Source organism: Lissotriton vulgaris, chromosome 1_2 (assembly GCF_964263255.1).
Source record: "Lissotriton vulgaris chromosome 1_2, aLisVul1.2, whole genome shotgun sequence".
Taxonomy (NCBI): Eukaryota; Metazoa; Chordata; class Amphibia; order Caudata; family Salamandridae; genus Lissotriton; species Lissotriton vulgaris.
The window spans coordinates 362849742-362866026 of record NC_141686.1 but is presented as its reverse complement, the minus strand read 5'-3'; the positions used below and the strand labels follow the sequence as shown (position 1 = coordinate 362866026).

At 45.9% G+C, this 16285-nt stretch overlaps 1 protein-coding gene across 1 annotated transcript in view; it reads left to right on the top strand.

The window, feature by feature from the left end:
* The first annotated feature begins 531 nt into the window (after positions 1–531).
* The window catches only part of LOC147736874 (uncharacterized), a 41094-nt gene continuing 25340 nt past the window's right edge, over positions 532–16285 (top strand). Inside the window, exon 1 of the mRNA XM_086953549.1 lies at positions 532–1657. Within this exon, the coding sequence (XP_086809675.1) occupies positions 532–1657 (1126 nt within the window). The remainder of the gene's footprint in view (positions 1658–16285) is intronic.

The following is a 16285-nucleotide window of genomic DNA, read 5'->3' as shown; positions in this document are numbered from 1 at the left end:
ATTCTTCCCCGTTATGGTTCGTTTTCTCCTCTTTTATGTATTTCTGATTCAGTTCCAAGAAACCCCAGGTTGAACATGCTCTCTATATATGCAATGACATAACAAGCTTTTTGTAGATCCTGTAGAGGTTTGGCATGTTGGCGCGTGCTTCAGTCACTGACCTGAATACTGCAAAAGAGAGGTGTACAGTGCAAGTGAGGATGATAGCGCATTCTTGTCTGCCAGGGTATTATAAACCTTTCATTGCTGCAAGGCCGTTACAGTATTCTCTTTTTGTGGTTGCACAGTGTACAATTTGAGCAGGAACAGACGTAATGTTGGTAACACATTTCAAATCCGTGCCTTTCATAATATATGAACTATGTTGCGGGTATTGTGAAATTTTAATGATTCCATTTTTTTCAGGTTTTAGAAATTCCCAATTTTCTTTGATCAGGAGTATTTTGACCTAACTGTAATGCAATAACGTGTTGTCTTTTCTCTTTTCCTCTCCTCTGCAGACACTTGAGACTTGAACATCAATTTACCAGAATGGGCAGAAGACGGGCTCCAGAAAAGAAAGCGAAAGCGCAGTGTTCACGTGAATCCGTAAGAGCCACAGTCTCATCTTTAGCTCTTCATGATGTCTCAACTTCAAGATCCCGAAATGATGCTCAGAGGGACCAAGACCTGTTACCGCTTTCGGAGAACCTGCCCCACATTATTCTTCTATCCATGCTGGAGGAGTTGGAAGCCAAACTGGATAACTTGATGAATACTGTGGAGGACGTACCTTCTAGAGTCGCTGGGATGATTAAGAAAATCTTTATAGAAAAGGATCAAGGTTCCCTAGATAATGGCGCAGTGTCTTTGGAGATGGTCTGTCCGGCGAGTATTAGAGATTGTGCTGTTAGCCGGTCTCCTGCGACACCTCAACCTGATAGGCCAGGGGAACCGAGCTTGTGTCTCCAGACAGTGTTTTCTGATGGGCATGCACCAAAGCAGTACTGTACGCTCTCCTCGCCAACTGATGATCAAGTGCATCCATATGAGCCAAGCGTTTGTCTACAGCCAATGTTTCCTGATCGACATCACCCACACCAGGACCAGTGCTTGCAACCAGGGTTTCCAGATAGAAATGGAGTACAGCAGGATTGTACTCTATCCAGATGCCCTCAGACAGATCCTCCAGGCAGATCACTGGAGGCAAACCTGTGTCTTTACTCAGAATTTGTTGATGGGCAGACACCACAGCAAGACCAGAGCGTACAGTCAGCGTTCCCAGTAGAGTGGGAGCCAGATGAGCCCCTGAAGCAAGAACCATCCCTATTGTCTGCTAATAGCTGGGACCAGCAACAGAACCTCTGCCCACACCCACTATTTCCTGAAGGACATGAACCACAGCAAAACCACTGTATACAACACGCGCTACCAGATGGGAAGGAACCTGATGATCACTTGGAAGAAGAACTGATGTGTTTTCATTTCCAAGATCCCCAGGAGAAGCAGTGCCTACAACCCGTGTCACCTGATGGGAAGTCATCAGACGAACACTTGGAGTCTGGGCTATTGTCCTTTGATGAGCTGAGGTCACAACAAACCCAGTGCCTACAGCAACACCTATGCTTGAAGCAGGAATTCCCTAATGCACATTTATTGTTGTTCGAAGCTACCCCAGGTATGTGTTTCACTATAAATGGACTCTCGGAGTGCATACTAACACATGTAACCTCTTCAAAAGGTGTATGGGCAGATTTTAGAAAGTCTCTGAGGGGAGGATTATGGTTTTGAAGGAACCCACTGAGCGATACTGACCCCCAGAGTACGAGTACACACGGTGCAGATGTTTCCCTGCAATCTCCTCCTCTGTTTCCACACAGGATTGCATCCTTCCTGTGCAGAAACAGGCCTGGTAATGGGACTCTGCATGAGGCAAATAGGCCAGTAGCTCTTGACGTTCCATGATCGTCCCCATTCCAGGCTGAGGAACTGGAAATAGCGCTATTCATGAAAGGAATTACTGGCCAGAATCACAAGTAATAGTCGGATGCAAGGCATGTGGTGTTCATTGAGAATAGCAGACATGCTCAGTCTAGAGAGGGAACTGTGTTTCCAGTTGCACAGTTGCATTGGGTAAGACGCAGTCGTCTGCAGTTCCTGATATAAAAATCCTAGTCTGTATTTGGCCTCAACAGCAGGGCTGACCAGGGATGTTGTTGTCACTGCAGAGTTCTCCAGGAGTACACACCACCTCATGATAGACAGATACACAAAGGTTTTGGAACTCTGAGGTGACTTGCAATAATCTTATTATATGCACCAGGTGGTACTTTATCCCGTATAATACATGGTCACACCATCACCGTTCATAAAAAAATCTTGATGCGTAGCTCCTACATATGCAGCAGCTAACATGTTTGCAAACATGAAGAATGAACTTAAAACATCTTGTGCAAAAGTAAACATCAAAACTGTTAGATATTTCTTCCAAAAAGATATTAGAAACTGTTCAATAAAAGTCCACTGAAAAAAAGCTGCAGTAGCTCGAAACGTGTAGAAACATGCAGAAATATTCCACCCTTCCTTTATCTAAGGAAACTAATAAGCATATTCCCTCTGCTTCTCATAGTAGGCTAGTAACATACAGCAGAAGTAATAAAAGCAAAGTTCTGTTTGTTGCTGTGAACAGCTGCTTCAATTATGCTTCGTGACTTGACCTTCTTTTCACATCAGCTGCTGGCCCTGGCAGCAGGCATTGTGCCCTCAGGAGTCGACTGTAATAACTTCTAAAAGCCGAGTTCTGACGTCTTTTCTTCATAATCACTGACTTGGTACGTCACAAATTCCTGATTATAAAGAAATTCGAGACTGCCATTTATACAGGGATTACAGAATCCCATGCAATATAATTATATATATATATATATATAATAACTTTGGTACCGTTCAATGAATCCGCACAAAACTATTTGGGATTGGCATGACTAGTTTCATGCAGTGTTTTTTTGTGGTCCTCAAATTAAGCCACTAGTCATTTAAGATAGATCTAGCTGGACCTTTAGCCCATGAATGGTCCGTGCATCTGGACTCGCGGACCCAAATGTAAAAATCGATTGGATCCGATTGGATGAGCGAGCTTTTTCTCCCATCATCCATTTCGGATATGTAAACCCAAAGTTGGGTTAGCAGACCTGAAGCTCCCTGATTGGCTGGCTACATCTTGAACCATTACATGATGAAGAGACTTGTTCCCCACATCCTGTAAAAATACTAAAGAAGCCATAAAGAGCCATGGTGCCATCCTGTCTCTCCCTGGTACAGGAGCTGCCTAATGTTAAAATGTAGAAAGAAATTGCTGATTTTGAGACAGAGGTTTGATTCCACATCATGACCCTTGAGGTCGGCAAATCTTAGGCAGGTGTCTGCGCAGGCTCAGTAATTGGCCTTGTACCCTGGTGGACATTTGTGATGTTCGGAGACCAGCTGCTCGGTCTGTAACCCTATCGATGTCCAATAAGGATACACAAGTTTGCAAGGGTCCGAGAACCCCAAGAAAGTATCCGGGAACCCTTAAAAAGAATAAAGAAAAAAACATAAGCCAGGCCCTTTAGGGAATCCCCTGCTGTGCCCAGGCACCGTTGAATACCTGTGCCTGCTTGGAGTTGGCTGCAGGGAACTGTTGCGTGTGAAGAAAAAAAAACCACTGAAAACAAGCATTGGCAAAACAAATGGGTGTCTCCTATCCGAAAGCTATTGGCTTTGGCAACGTGTTTTAGCCATTATGTACCCCAGTGTGACTGCTGTTCGGCATGGCTAAATGTTAGTGGCACGACGTTGGGTGTTGTAGATAGAAGGGAGATAAATTGGGGTAGAGTGCAATGGGGTAGATTGGAGTAAAATGGGGTAGATTGAATTGAGGTAGATTTGGGTGAAGTGGAGTAGATTGAGGTGGAGTGGAGTGGATTGGAGTGGGATAGATTGGGAAAGAGTGGGGTGGAATGAGGTAGATTGGAGTAGAGTGGGGAAGACTGGAGTGGAGTAGATTAGAGTGCAGTATATTGGGGTAGTTTGGATTGCGGTACATTGCACTGGAGTAGAATAGAGTGGAGTTATATAGAGTGGTGTAGGGTAGATTGGGTTGGGGTGGGGTAGAGTGTGGTGGAATTGATTGGAGTAGATTTGAGTGGGGTAGATTGGGATATGTAAGTTTGGCGTGGAGTGGGGTAGGGTAGATTGGATTAGGGTGGAGTGGATTAAATTCAACTGGAATGAGGTAGGTTTGGGTAGAGTGGGTGGAGTGGAATTGGATAGATTGGAGTAGAGTGTTGTTGGTAGATTAGGGTGGAGTGGAATGGGGTAGATTGGGTGGATTGAATGGAGTGGGGTAGATTGGATGGAGTGGGGTAGATTGGATAAAGTGGGGAGGAATAGATTAGGTGGAGTGGGGTAGATTACAGTGGAGTGCAGTAGATTATGGTAGATTTGAGTTGGGTAGATTGTGGCAGTTTGGAGTGGGTAGATTGTGGTATGAGTGTAGACGAGTTGGATAGATCGCAGTGGTGTAAATTAAAATGGAGTTGCGTAAATTGGACTGAAGATGAGCGAGGTAGATTGGGGTGAAGTTAGTTAGATTGGAGTAGATTAGAGTTGGGGTAAATTGAAGTGGAGTGAGGTAGACTGGGATATATTGGAGCAGAGTGGGGTAAATCTGATAGTAGTGCGGTAGATTGGGGTGTGGTGGGGTTGATTGGGTAATATTGAGTGTAGTAGGGTAGATTGGAGTGGGGTAGTTTGGAGTGGGATGGGGTAGATTGAGTTAGAGTGGGGTAGATTGTAGTGGGTAAATTGGGAATGGATAGATTGGAATAGGGTGAATTGTAGTGGGATGGTTTGGGGTATTTGGAGTGGAGTGGGATAGATTGGAGTGGGGTGGATTGGAGTGGGTCAGTGGTGTGGAGTAGAGGAGCGTGGAGTGGAGTGTTGTTTCATGGAGTGAGTGGCATAGATTGGAGTGGAGTGGAGTGGAGTGGTGTGGAGTTGAGTGGCGTAGTGGGGAGTATACTTGGTGTGGTAGCGCACTGCCATTACAGACAACACATTTTCAATTGAAATGATCATTAACTTTACATCGAAATATGGTTTTACTGCACATAAATGATGTTTGCAAATGTCATCCCCTAGTGTATTAATGTGTTTCAATCATATTCAAATATTTTTTTCCACACTTCAGTAATACAAAACAAATGTGCTTCATTTGTACTAATTCTGATATATTCTGAAACATCCGCACAGTTCTTTTTTTTAGGTCTTGCCGCAACAGCGCTTTACTTTGTAGGCTTACTGCCCACTCATTGCTTTTTATTTGTTTCTTCGAATCTCCTTTAAACAGCCTTGTTTCCAAATGGCTAATCTTTCCTACCTGTCCCTCCTTTTCGTAAATTGTTCCCTCCCACGGAGCACCGTCTCGTTACTTGTATCCTTGCAATGATCCCATATTATCAACTGCTTTAGCACTTTTTCTAAGAGCACTTCATATGAGCACTTTTTTCACTCGCTCCAAGCTTTTTTGTAAATGGCTGTAATTCTTGTTCATATCTCGTCACATTTGCTGTTCAATCAAAGACCGAGATCAAATGTCAGATGATGTTTCCCCTAAAAAGCCTGTTCTTTCTCTGACTTCCAAGTAAGAGAGCCAGTTCCTCACCGTCTCACTCGTCGCTGCTTGCCTCTCCTTGCTTGTTATTTATAAAAGCGAATGACTTCAATTTCTTGCCTTCACCACCTCCCCTTTGCATAATGGTAGCAGCCGTTTCAACTAAAGTGCTCATGTCTACTGCCGCCGACCAGAAACTTCACTGTTGTCTTGGGGTGGAGGGGACATCGGCATGTACAGAGGGCCGTGCCATTGAAGCATCTTCTGGCAGCTCTCCCCAGCAGCATCATGACGCAACCCTGCCACATCTGTACGATGTTTCCAGGCCAAAAGCAGTTTAGGATAATAGCTATGTATTCTGTAACCGGGCTGTTGGCTATGTACAATCCACTGTACTAAATGATATGAAGCATTCTTGGTACATGTATTTTTAAAATGTCACATGTTGTAATATTTAGGACACATACTATTGTAATGCAAGTTGATCTCTAGTAATCTTCAGGACATGTATTATTTGTAAAGTAGAAATGTTTTCCACTTAAAATTGAATATATGTACTTGGTAGTTTGTTTAAAGGACTAATCAAACCAAATGTCAGAAGTACAATGCTATAGAATTGTGAAGCACTCTGATACCCATTTGGGTCATGTTCGATCTATATAAAACACTGAATTAATAAATGAATAACTTACCTGAGTGTGGGGAGACCCCCCCACACACACCTGGTGCCTGCTGAGAAAAAGGTGTGTGAGGGCCGAAAAATTACCTTCACGCCCTGCAAGGCCAGCGCCCTTGATGCTGCCTGCGTGGTGGCCATATTGAAGCAGAAAACCATCAGGACATCTCAGGCATTTACATCCAATACGGCAAGCCCGTGGGCGGATTTGCAAATTATTGGGCGCATTGCTAGTGGTATCTTGAGGAAAACAGTCAAATAAAGTATGACGGCGTGGCCAAGCTACTTTTCAAAAATAACATCCTCACACTGGGGAGAGACGTCTCAGGCTCTGATTGTGGGCTGGGATTCCCTGCAAATGAGAGCAACCATATCTAGTTTCTTATCAGACTCGTAGTTCCCTTTCCCTGCATTCAGAAAAAAAAATGTAATATCAGCATTTTTTGGTGCAGCACCTAAGGAGCTTATTGATGGCACAGTAATAACTCTCTGTTCCTGGCATTCTATTGTCATTAATCATATCCACCACATTTGACTGAAATTCAAAGGGTAGGCCTCAGTACCTACGCGCCAATCTTTGTAACCCCGCAAAATGCAGTAGGATATTTCTTTTTTGAATGATTGTGTAGGACACTGCTAAAAGTCATTTGCAAAATCAGTAGGTTTGCAAGGCAAGACCAATTGGCTTTGCCAGTGCTTATTTTTTTGTTGTGTGCTAGGAAAAAAATCTTACACCTTCTCCTCTTGTATGGATACTCAGCAGAATTGTCACATAAATACTCTCATTTTGAAGTCATTGGAAGAAAAGTAAACACCAAGCTCCCTCAAAGAAAGAAAAGCGTGTTTGTGGAAAAATACAGTAAACAAGGTTTGGGCAGCGGGAGGGACGGATGTGAGTTACAAACCACAAATCCAATAGTAAGGAATGGGTGGAATGTATTCCCACTGATGCTTCCTGAATATCCCCACGATGTCTTGAGCGCTGTCTGGCAGTCTTGGATCTAAAACACAAAGGTTACAATGAAGTTATTATTGGGATTGTTTTTAACATCTTAATTTATGTTTTAAAAGTATTTGAAACTCACTTAAACCATAGTCTCTCTGTCTCTCCCTCTCTCTCTTTCTCTATCTTTCCCTTTCTCTCTTTCTTTCTGTCTCTCTCTATCTCCTTCTCTTACTCTCTCTTTCTTTCTATCTTTCTCTCTTCCTATTTCTTGCTCTATCACTCTCTCTCTTCTGCTCTTCCTTCCTTCCCTCCCACATTGTGGTTATAAGACTTTCTATTGAAAAGCAATTATTTCTTTGCTGATAACTTTGTAATCTTTTGACACATCTGCACAAACTTTTCAAAAAGATGTTTTTTCTGGTTTGTCTTTATTATACCAAATGTGTTTATTTTTGTGGTTTTATACAGTACAATCTTGACCGAAGGGCATTGAAGCACTTTTCTAAAGAAGATAGACCAAAATGCAGTTTAGATGTGCCATAAAATAACAGATAAGCAATAGACTAATCCCACAGTTCACGTCAGGGGAGAAAGTTCAAACAGTTAATATCTGGATACATTGGAAAAGTAGATGCAGAAAAGTGACCACAGATTTATTATTCAGAGCATCTCTCAAGTAGGAGGATTTTGAGTTCATTTTTAACTGTGGCAAGACTTGTGGTTGTTCAAGGTGGTTGTGGGAGGGAGTTCCAGATCCTTGTAGCGCTGGCAGAGAAGGCGAGCTTTATGAAGCGTTCTTGCCTGAATGTCGCTTGTTCCAGCAGGAGGACTTTACAAATTCTCGATCCTTGTTCAGATCCAGAGATTTTGAGTTTTTCAACCACGTAGGAGGGTGTGGAGTTGTGGAGGGCTTTGTGGGTGATGCATTCAGTGTTACATTGGTCTGTTGCTTCAATGGGAAGCCATTGTAGGATGCGAAGTATAGAAGAAATGTGATTAAAACATGTTGTGACCTGTCACAAAGTGGATAACTGTATGAAGCATTTGTCTCAGTGAGGTTAATATTCTCGGGGAAGGCCAGACAGGAAAGAGTTCCAATAATCAAGTCTGAAAAGTACCAGAGTAGGGACTACTAAGTTCGTCAGGCACTCTTATGCTTTGATGAGACTTGCTTCCGAAGGTAAATGTGTATAAATATAGGTCTGTAATTGTTACGGTTGTTCTAGTCGGCGTCTCTGTTGTTTGATGAGGGGAGTGACTTGTCGGCGTCTGCGTTGTTTGATGAGGGGGTGACTTGGCCGAGTTTGAGGGAGGTCGGCATGGAGCTTCTCAAAAAGGAGGAGTTGATGATTTTGGTCCATGCAGGCGAGATATGATGTAACTGAGATTCTTGACACGCTCAGGAGGGAGTGGATTAGAAATGTGCGAAGTTGATTTCATGCAAGCGAGTAATTTGAGCACTTCTTCTGAAAGTACATTGTCAAATTCAGTCCAACTGGCATAGGGTGCGTTTGGTGAGATGACCATTAGTTGGAGGTGGGGCCGTGGGTAGACACTCTTTGCTAAGGGGGACATCTTTGGTGGAGGACGCAGAGATGGGTGGGTCAAGAGAGATTTCAATGTTAGATATTTTTTCAGAGAAGAATGTTGCAAATTCTTCGCAGCGCATGGTAGAGTCATTTATTGAGTGTTGAGGGAAAGAGGAGGTTTGCTGTTTGATGACGTTGAGAAGGTCTTTAGGTCTGTTCCTAGAACGGTCAAGGTGGGCTCAAAAGAAGAGGGATTCTTCACTGACTATGTGTTTTTTGTATTTTATGCGTTTAGCTCCCGGTATCGCAAGATGTGTTAACAAGGGTTGTTGTCTCCAGTTTCTTTCAGCTAATCGGCGTTGTTGCCTCTTTGTTACGTTTGTTGTTAAACCATGTTCTGGAAGGGATACTTCTTGATTTCTTGAGTTTCAAAGGGGCGACTATGTCAAGGAGGTCTCCCATTTTTCTGTTGTAGTGGGCAGTGAATCATCACCTTGGAATTTGGGAACTGACTAATGCTTCTAACTCTGCCTGGGAGATTCAATGTATGTTCCTCGGCCAGTGCTTGTGCCTTGGGCCTTTGGTTGGATGGCATTGAGATTGAAAAGAATTAGGTAGTGGTGAGTCCAGTCGGTGGGTAGGATAGAATGGAGGGATAAGGTGTTCTGCTTAGAGATGATTGCATCAAGGGTAGAGCCCTTGGTATGAGTTTGTTTATTGAGTGTTGGGTGAGATCGTTCGCTTCCAGGAGGGTGGAAAGGGCTTGTACTGTTGGATCATCGGCATTGTTCAAGTGCAGGTTCAGGTCTCCTAGTAGAACATCTGCGCTGCCTTTAAGGGAGTTTTGCATTAATAGGTTTGTTTAGTCCTCAAAGATTTGTCATTTTTCACCAGGAGGGTGATAGATGACATGAATTTTGATAGAGTTGGGGCCTTTGGACAAGAGTTGAACTCCTACATATTCAAATGTAAGGTATTTTGTGTTGAGGAATGGAGTTAAGCACAGATAGTTTTTGTGTATAATGGTTAATCCACCGCCAATACTATCCTAACGGTCGTACGGATGATTGAGAAGCCCTGTGGGTTGAGGAAGTTGATAAAAGTGGATGAGTGGTCATTCAGCCATGTTTCAGTTGGAAAGCAGAAGTCAATTTTGTGTCCTAGGATGGTTTTGGCTATTTGAGTGGAATGCTTGACTGCTGACTGACAGTTTAGTAGCATGCAGCAACGTGTAGGTAGTGATCTTGGACCAGGCTGACAGGGTTGGATTTTTGTTAATTGGGTAGGCCGCCTGGGCGGGCGAGTGGTGTTCGGGATCTATTCGTGCCAAGGATGACCGGGATCTTGCGGCGGCAAGGCTTGCTCGGGGCATTGTCATACGTGTTGCTCAGCATTTCAGCTTCCCGTTGCGTGATTTCAGTCGTAGTGCATCTATGATTGAGTTAGTGATGGATATAGGGGATAGTTTGTCTAGGTGTAAAGGATAGGGGATCAGAGTGTATGTTTGTGGCAGGATCAGTGTTCGCTATAGATGCGTGAAGCTGGGGCAGGAAGTAGGTAATCTTTGCGTTCTTACGTAGTGACAAGATTTCATCCAGAATAGTGTTGATTGTGAGTTCAAGCTGGGCTGTTGTAGGGATCAGTTGAGTGGCGTTGGGTCAGTGGTAGGAAGTGGAGTACGATGGAGCTCTGCTGAGTTCGGGCAGAGGCTAATGCAGGAGCGGCCCGTGCAGATAAGAGCGGTGGGGCCAGGTGGGGGTGGCATGTTCTATAGACGACAATGAGGGAGGAAATGATTTATTTGATTTTCCCTTGTCGTCGTCTCTCGCATTCCCCCTGGCCCCTCACCGCTCTTACCTGCACTGGCCGCTCCTGGGCTAATATAGTATCTAGCCTGCGGTGGTTGGAGGACTGAGAGGATTCCGGTGGGATAGATAAGTCAAGCTGGGCAGTGGAAGTGTGCCATGCAGAGGGGGCAAGTCGTTTTGATATTGAAACAGAAGGTTCATTGCGTCTGGGGATCAGAGAGGCTGTAGGGGAGGTGGAGGGGGGGCAGTGCAAGGGGGTTTGGGAGTAGAAGGTTCAGCTAGTAGATGATGATGATTACGCACTTGTATAGCGCATCACTACCCGTAGGCATCTCGGCGCTTGTACGAATACCGCCAAGGAACCCTTCCTGGTCTTTCCTTGTGAGGAGCCAACTCCTGGGCACCTCCAAGGTGAAGTCAGGCATCCTCAGCGTTGTTGGGACCGTTGTAGAGATTAAGCAAGCTATTGCCCAGAGGTTCAGAGTGGGACTCATGATTAGAATAGGCACCGAAGCGAGAATTATCAGGTCCGAGGAAATTGAGCCCGAGACCCGCCGAGGCGGGAATTGAACCCTGGTCCCGGCCAGACTACTGCATCAGGGTCTGCCGATCTAACCATTGAGCCACACTTCTCTAGATGAGGGCGTGCATGGGAGAGGGTGGAAAGGTGGTGGTGGGAGCGAATGGCATGGCGGCGCAGAGAGCCGGAAAGTGGAAAATAGATAATTTTGTTCAGTGGCTTGGATTAGGATGTTCCCATTTCTGTATATAACGATGGACAGATCTCCGCTAAAGTTCTGGGATAGGGATATAGTTTGTTTAGATCCATAAGGGACATTGGTGGCATTAGTTACATGAAGGTGTTGAATGACGTTTTCTCTCCTTTTGGTGGGTTTGTAGTGTAGAAGATGAAGTCCATTTTAAGACTTCCGTGTGTTGGATTGTAGATGTCTGTTGTTAGTGTCTCTGGGTGTTCTTTAAGGATTTTGTGTTTGTACTTTTTAGGCAGCATGTTTGGAGAGGTTTTGCAGAAATGAGTTGGGGGCGTATCTTTCCACGCTCCCGAAGTTGAAGTGATACTCAGAAGTTGTTTCTGGGGATAACCAAGGTTAGACTTCAGGAGAAGCATTCAGAGGTGTGCATAGTGGTCAAGAGGCAGCCTCCAACAGCTGAGATGGCTGCCTGATTGTAACATTGGGCCCTTCAGTGGACGGTTGGTGGGCACTTCTTTGGAAGAGTGGGATAAAAGTGTCAGAGGCTTGTGAAGAAGGTCACCAAGGCGGTCTGGTAGGATCCCTTTGAGGAAAAGGGGGCCTTGAATGCCGAAAAGCGCCGGTAGGGGCTGTTGATGTCACTGGGTTCTTGGCCATGGTATCTTGGAGCTGGTGGTTGTGATGGAGTTTATTGGTCAGTCTGCAGAAACGTCCTTTATATTCGAGGGCATATATACAAGTTACACACCCACATCATAGGTAGTATATCAATATCAGCGTAGACTAGTAGACATCACAAAGGATGGGTCACTGCTATAGGCACATGGTAGGATAGGAAGCAGCATCAACTTGAGATGACAGTATATGCACGAGATAATATTGGAATAAGATAGGAAAAACAATCCCCATGTACGCTTAGAATAACAGTGTAGATAGAAAGCCACAGTTACTCGCAAGATAACATCTTGCACTTTAGCATTGTGGAACTTCGTTGAGAGTTCATTTTAATGGTGAGATATGTTGGGAGGGGTCACTAGGTGTCATTGATGTAAATTGTCTCTTGACACTATAATTTTGTGGGACTTTGTTGAGAGTTGTTTTTACTGGCATGAAGTATTAGAAGGGACAGTAGGTGGCACTGGGAGCGCGTTTATTCTTTTGCGGTCTGGAGTCCAATATTTATACCTGGCGCCCACTAGTAGGAGTTTCCAGAGGCTTCCACCGCCATGACGTGTCAGGCATCCACTTCCTCCTTGCCATGGGTCCAGCTTGTGTGGTGTCACAAAAGACCAGTGATAACTCCTTTGTGCGAGGGCTCATGCAGAGTGTAGGAGAGTAGGGTCTGCTATCCTATGGTCACCCCAATTTTTGCTTTTTGCTTCACTGGTTTTCGACTTACTGAGGCTGTGGGCCTGCTAATCAGACCCCCAGCCTGCTGTTCTCTCTCTAAATTTATGATACATGTGCTATAGGTACATACCACAATTGGAAATGGACTCCTTGTCAGCCCCTGTACCATGCACTATAGGTGCTCAGGGCATAGGTGCCACCAAGGCCTACCAGGGGCTGAAGCATAGCTTTTGCCACCCCTGGCTGGTTCTTAAATTGACACAACTGGCTGATCACTCAGCTGGGGCAAGTGGGTGTAATCACCCCTTGCTTAGATATAGTATACCTATATCTAAACCTATATCTGGACACATATATAACCTGTGAGCCACTCCTATGGAAGGCCTCATCAATCCTGGAGGCAGAGTGCGTGGTTTTATGTGAGATGGTGCTCTGGCATGAGCTGAGCCTGTCTGCAGCTGTCGGGAACAACTCCCTAAGCTGATCCGGGATAATGCCATACCATATACTCTTAAGCGCATTATAATCCTCGCGGTTATATAGCAACTTTGGTTTGGCTTTATCAAAACATGTCGTGTAAGGTGTCATACGAATTGGAATACTATCCCCTCGCCAGTTCTGGCGACGGGGATAGCATTCCACCCTTCTAGAGGGAGAAGACATGTTACTTTACTGAAACGCGGTTGATTTAAAATGAGCCTCAGATCCACAAAATGGATGCCCCTGCCACAGACACGGGTCTGGCCTCCTGCTGCTGACCGAAACCCGGCAGAGGAGGCCTGGACAAAGAGTTTCCTGTCACAGGGCGGTGTCAAACCACCCCAGACAGGAGATAGTGGATTGGAATAGGGAGGTTTCAAAGAAACCAGACACTGCCTGGGGAGCACAAGGCTGCCCCTGGCAGGATCCGGCCAAACCGGTTCTGGGGCCTCCCAGCCCCTGTCCCAGCGCGGCCAGGATCAAAGGAGAGGGGTGTAACCACCCCCTTCCTGGGTCCCACCCATAGGAGGGGACCTAGCAGGATGTCCAACCCCCTAGATTCGAATAAGAGGGGGAGCAGTCCCAACGGACCTCAGATCATCCTGAAGAAACATAAGAAACGAAATCTGGACCCTTCGACTTTCTACACGACGTGAGAAGACTGAAGAATCTCCCTTGTGGTCAAGGAGTGACCACCCTGTGCAAACAGGCACCATCCAGCCCTCGACCCTTGCTTTGTTGCAGTTCCCGCCGGAACTCGAGCGACAGAGATCGACGAGATCAAGCTTGCCTGCCTTCTACCTGCCCGATCCACAGTCCCTGCAGAGCTGAGACCCGTGGAGGCGACCGGAAGCGTGGGGCACGCCATCTTGAAAAGGCCACGAGACGCTGACCGTGCAGCCCACGAGTGACCCTCGAAGCTGTACACCGGGGTTTGAGAAGCCCCAGCCCCGAGCTCCACTTGCACCAAAGCTCACCCCTCCACACTCGACGAGTGCTGCGTGGGGCCCTTCTGCCTGTGTGTGCTCGACGCGTTGGCCCGGTCACTTGCCAGCTGGCTTGTGGCCCCTGTGCCGACGAAACTTGAAAACCGACTTGCTTTTCTGGTTGCTCCAGATCTGCACCAGCTCCTGTGAAAAGGAGCACCCACTCTGACCCTCCTGGTTCGAGTGATAAGCAATCTCCCGGTTCCGCGTGGATTGCTTTTGCCAAGTGCTGTTTGCTACAATCTTCAAGCCGACGGTGCTGACGGCGAGAGCCTACGTGGGACAGATCGTGACCTGCTCCTGGACGTCGCAGATGCCCCAGAGCCCACGTGACAGCGGAGAGAAGCCTATCGACAACCGCCTGATTGCGCCCGACATTGCCTGGTTCCGTCCTGGTTCCACCCTGGTCACTGCTGAGTGACCCAGACTCTGTCCCCTCTGCTTTCAGGTACTTTTCTACATCGATCCACCCTTGGATCGCACCGGACACTTCTGCTTCACAGCGCCTGCAGCTGCAACAGCTCCAAGCACCCAGAACCTGCGTGACAGAACCCGACGCCACTTCGACCCTGTGCACCCACGGCCTGTGGGTGAGGTAACTTTGCAACGCCGGTGTCTTTACACTGGTACACACCTCTAGGGTCTGTGTCTGAAGTTTTGTGTTTCTAGGTTCAGCGGAAGTATCATTTAATTCACTTTAACTAACTTTTACGCACCATTGACTTTACATTGGTGCGCGCCGCACTTTCCGTGCTGCACCCGTATCCTGTGGGCTACTCCCGACTTCTTCATTGCTTGTCCTGACTGCTCCCAGCGAATCTCTAGGCCCTAGGCCTAACCAATATTCGATAAGTGTTACTTATACCATTTTTTTAGTATATGGTCTGAGTGGCCCCCCGCCCTCAGCCATAATTGTGCCAACTTTATATGTTTAACAGTGCTTTTGATTTAACGCTTGTGCCCCTTTCCTCATAAAGAGTACTGGGGAGTAATTTAGAAATAAATACATATATTTTTACAATATATACTTGTGTGGTGTCCTTTCATTTGATTACAGGATTGTATGTGGTAAAACAGCTCGCTTAACACGACCTCTTAAGTTTAGCCTTTAGGCTGCTTAGTCCATGCTACCACTAGGATAGCTTGTCTAACAAGGTTGACTTACAACCAGACATCTTTGGGGTTTGTTTGGACTGATACCCAGTGGTTCCAGAATTGGAAACACTACATATCAGGCCAACTTCTCACATTGGTGTGCAGCGGTGCGGATTTGAGCTTGCTGTTTGTTTTACCATTGCAATCTTTATCAAATTGAAAGATCACATCAAGTACCTCTAGGTACATATAAATCAAAAGCTTAGCATATTAAGTTCTACTGAACTTAGTAGTTGTAGATAAAAGGGAGTAGCACACCCTGACTACAACTCACTAGCAAGGTACAGTAGGAAACCACTTAGTGTAGGTAAGTGCACCACTTACACCTCACTAGCAGTCATGTCTGATACAGGTAGACCCTCAGGTTCTGCTCCTGTAGAAGTTGATCCTATAGGGACAACATCCAGATATGACAACCTTAGCCACAAAGACCTGAGTGCCTTGTGCACAGCCAGGGGGCTAAAAAAGGGCAGAGGCCCTACCATTCCTTCCCTAATAGCTCTCCTAGAAAAGGATGACCTAGATAAGGTGAGTCAGACTCCCTTAGAAACAGAGGAAGGGATAAACTCCCCTGAGAATGAGGATCTTCCAGATGATGATGTAGTGGAGGAGGAAGAGGAAGAGGAAGGCTCTGATGTAGAAGAGCCTGAAGATCAGGATCAGCAGGGAAACCAGGTACAGGTTGCCAGCCTTAACCAGGCCAACTTGGACCTACATGGGAATGGGGGGGGCCAGCACCACCCCAGATCTCATAACCAAATTCTCCCAGGCAATAGAAGGGAGAGATCTCCATCAGAGGACTCTCACCTTTCTAGTGCCTCAAGAGAATCTCAAAGAGGGATGACTTCCTCCCAGAGAAAAGAGCATAGGGCCAGAATGAGGGCTGTCCAACTCCAGATAGAGAGGGAAGAGGTAGCCCTGGCTCAAGCTAAGCTTACTTTGGAACAAGCTAAACTTACCTTGGCAAGGGAGAAAAAAATAAGTGGCTTAGATGCCACTGGTGGCAGCAA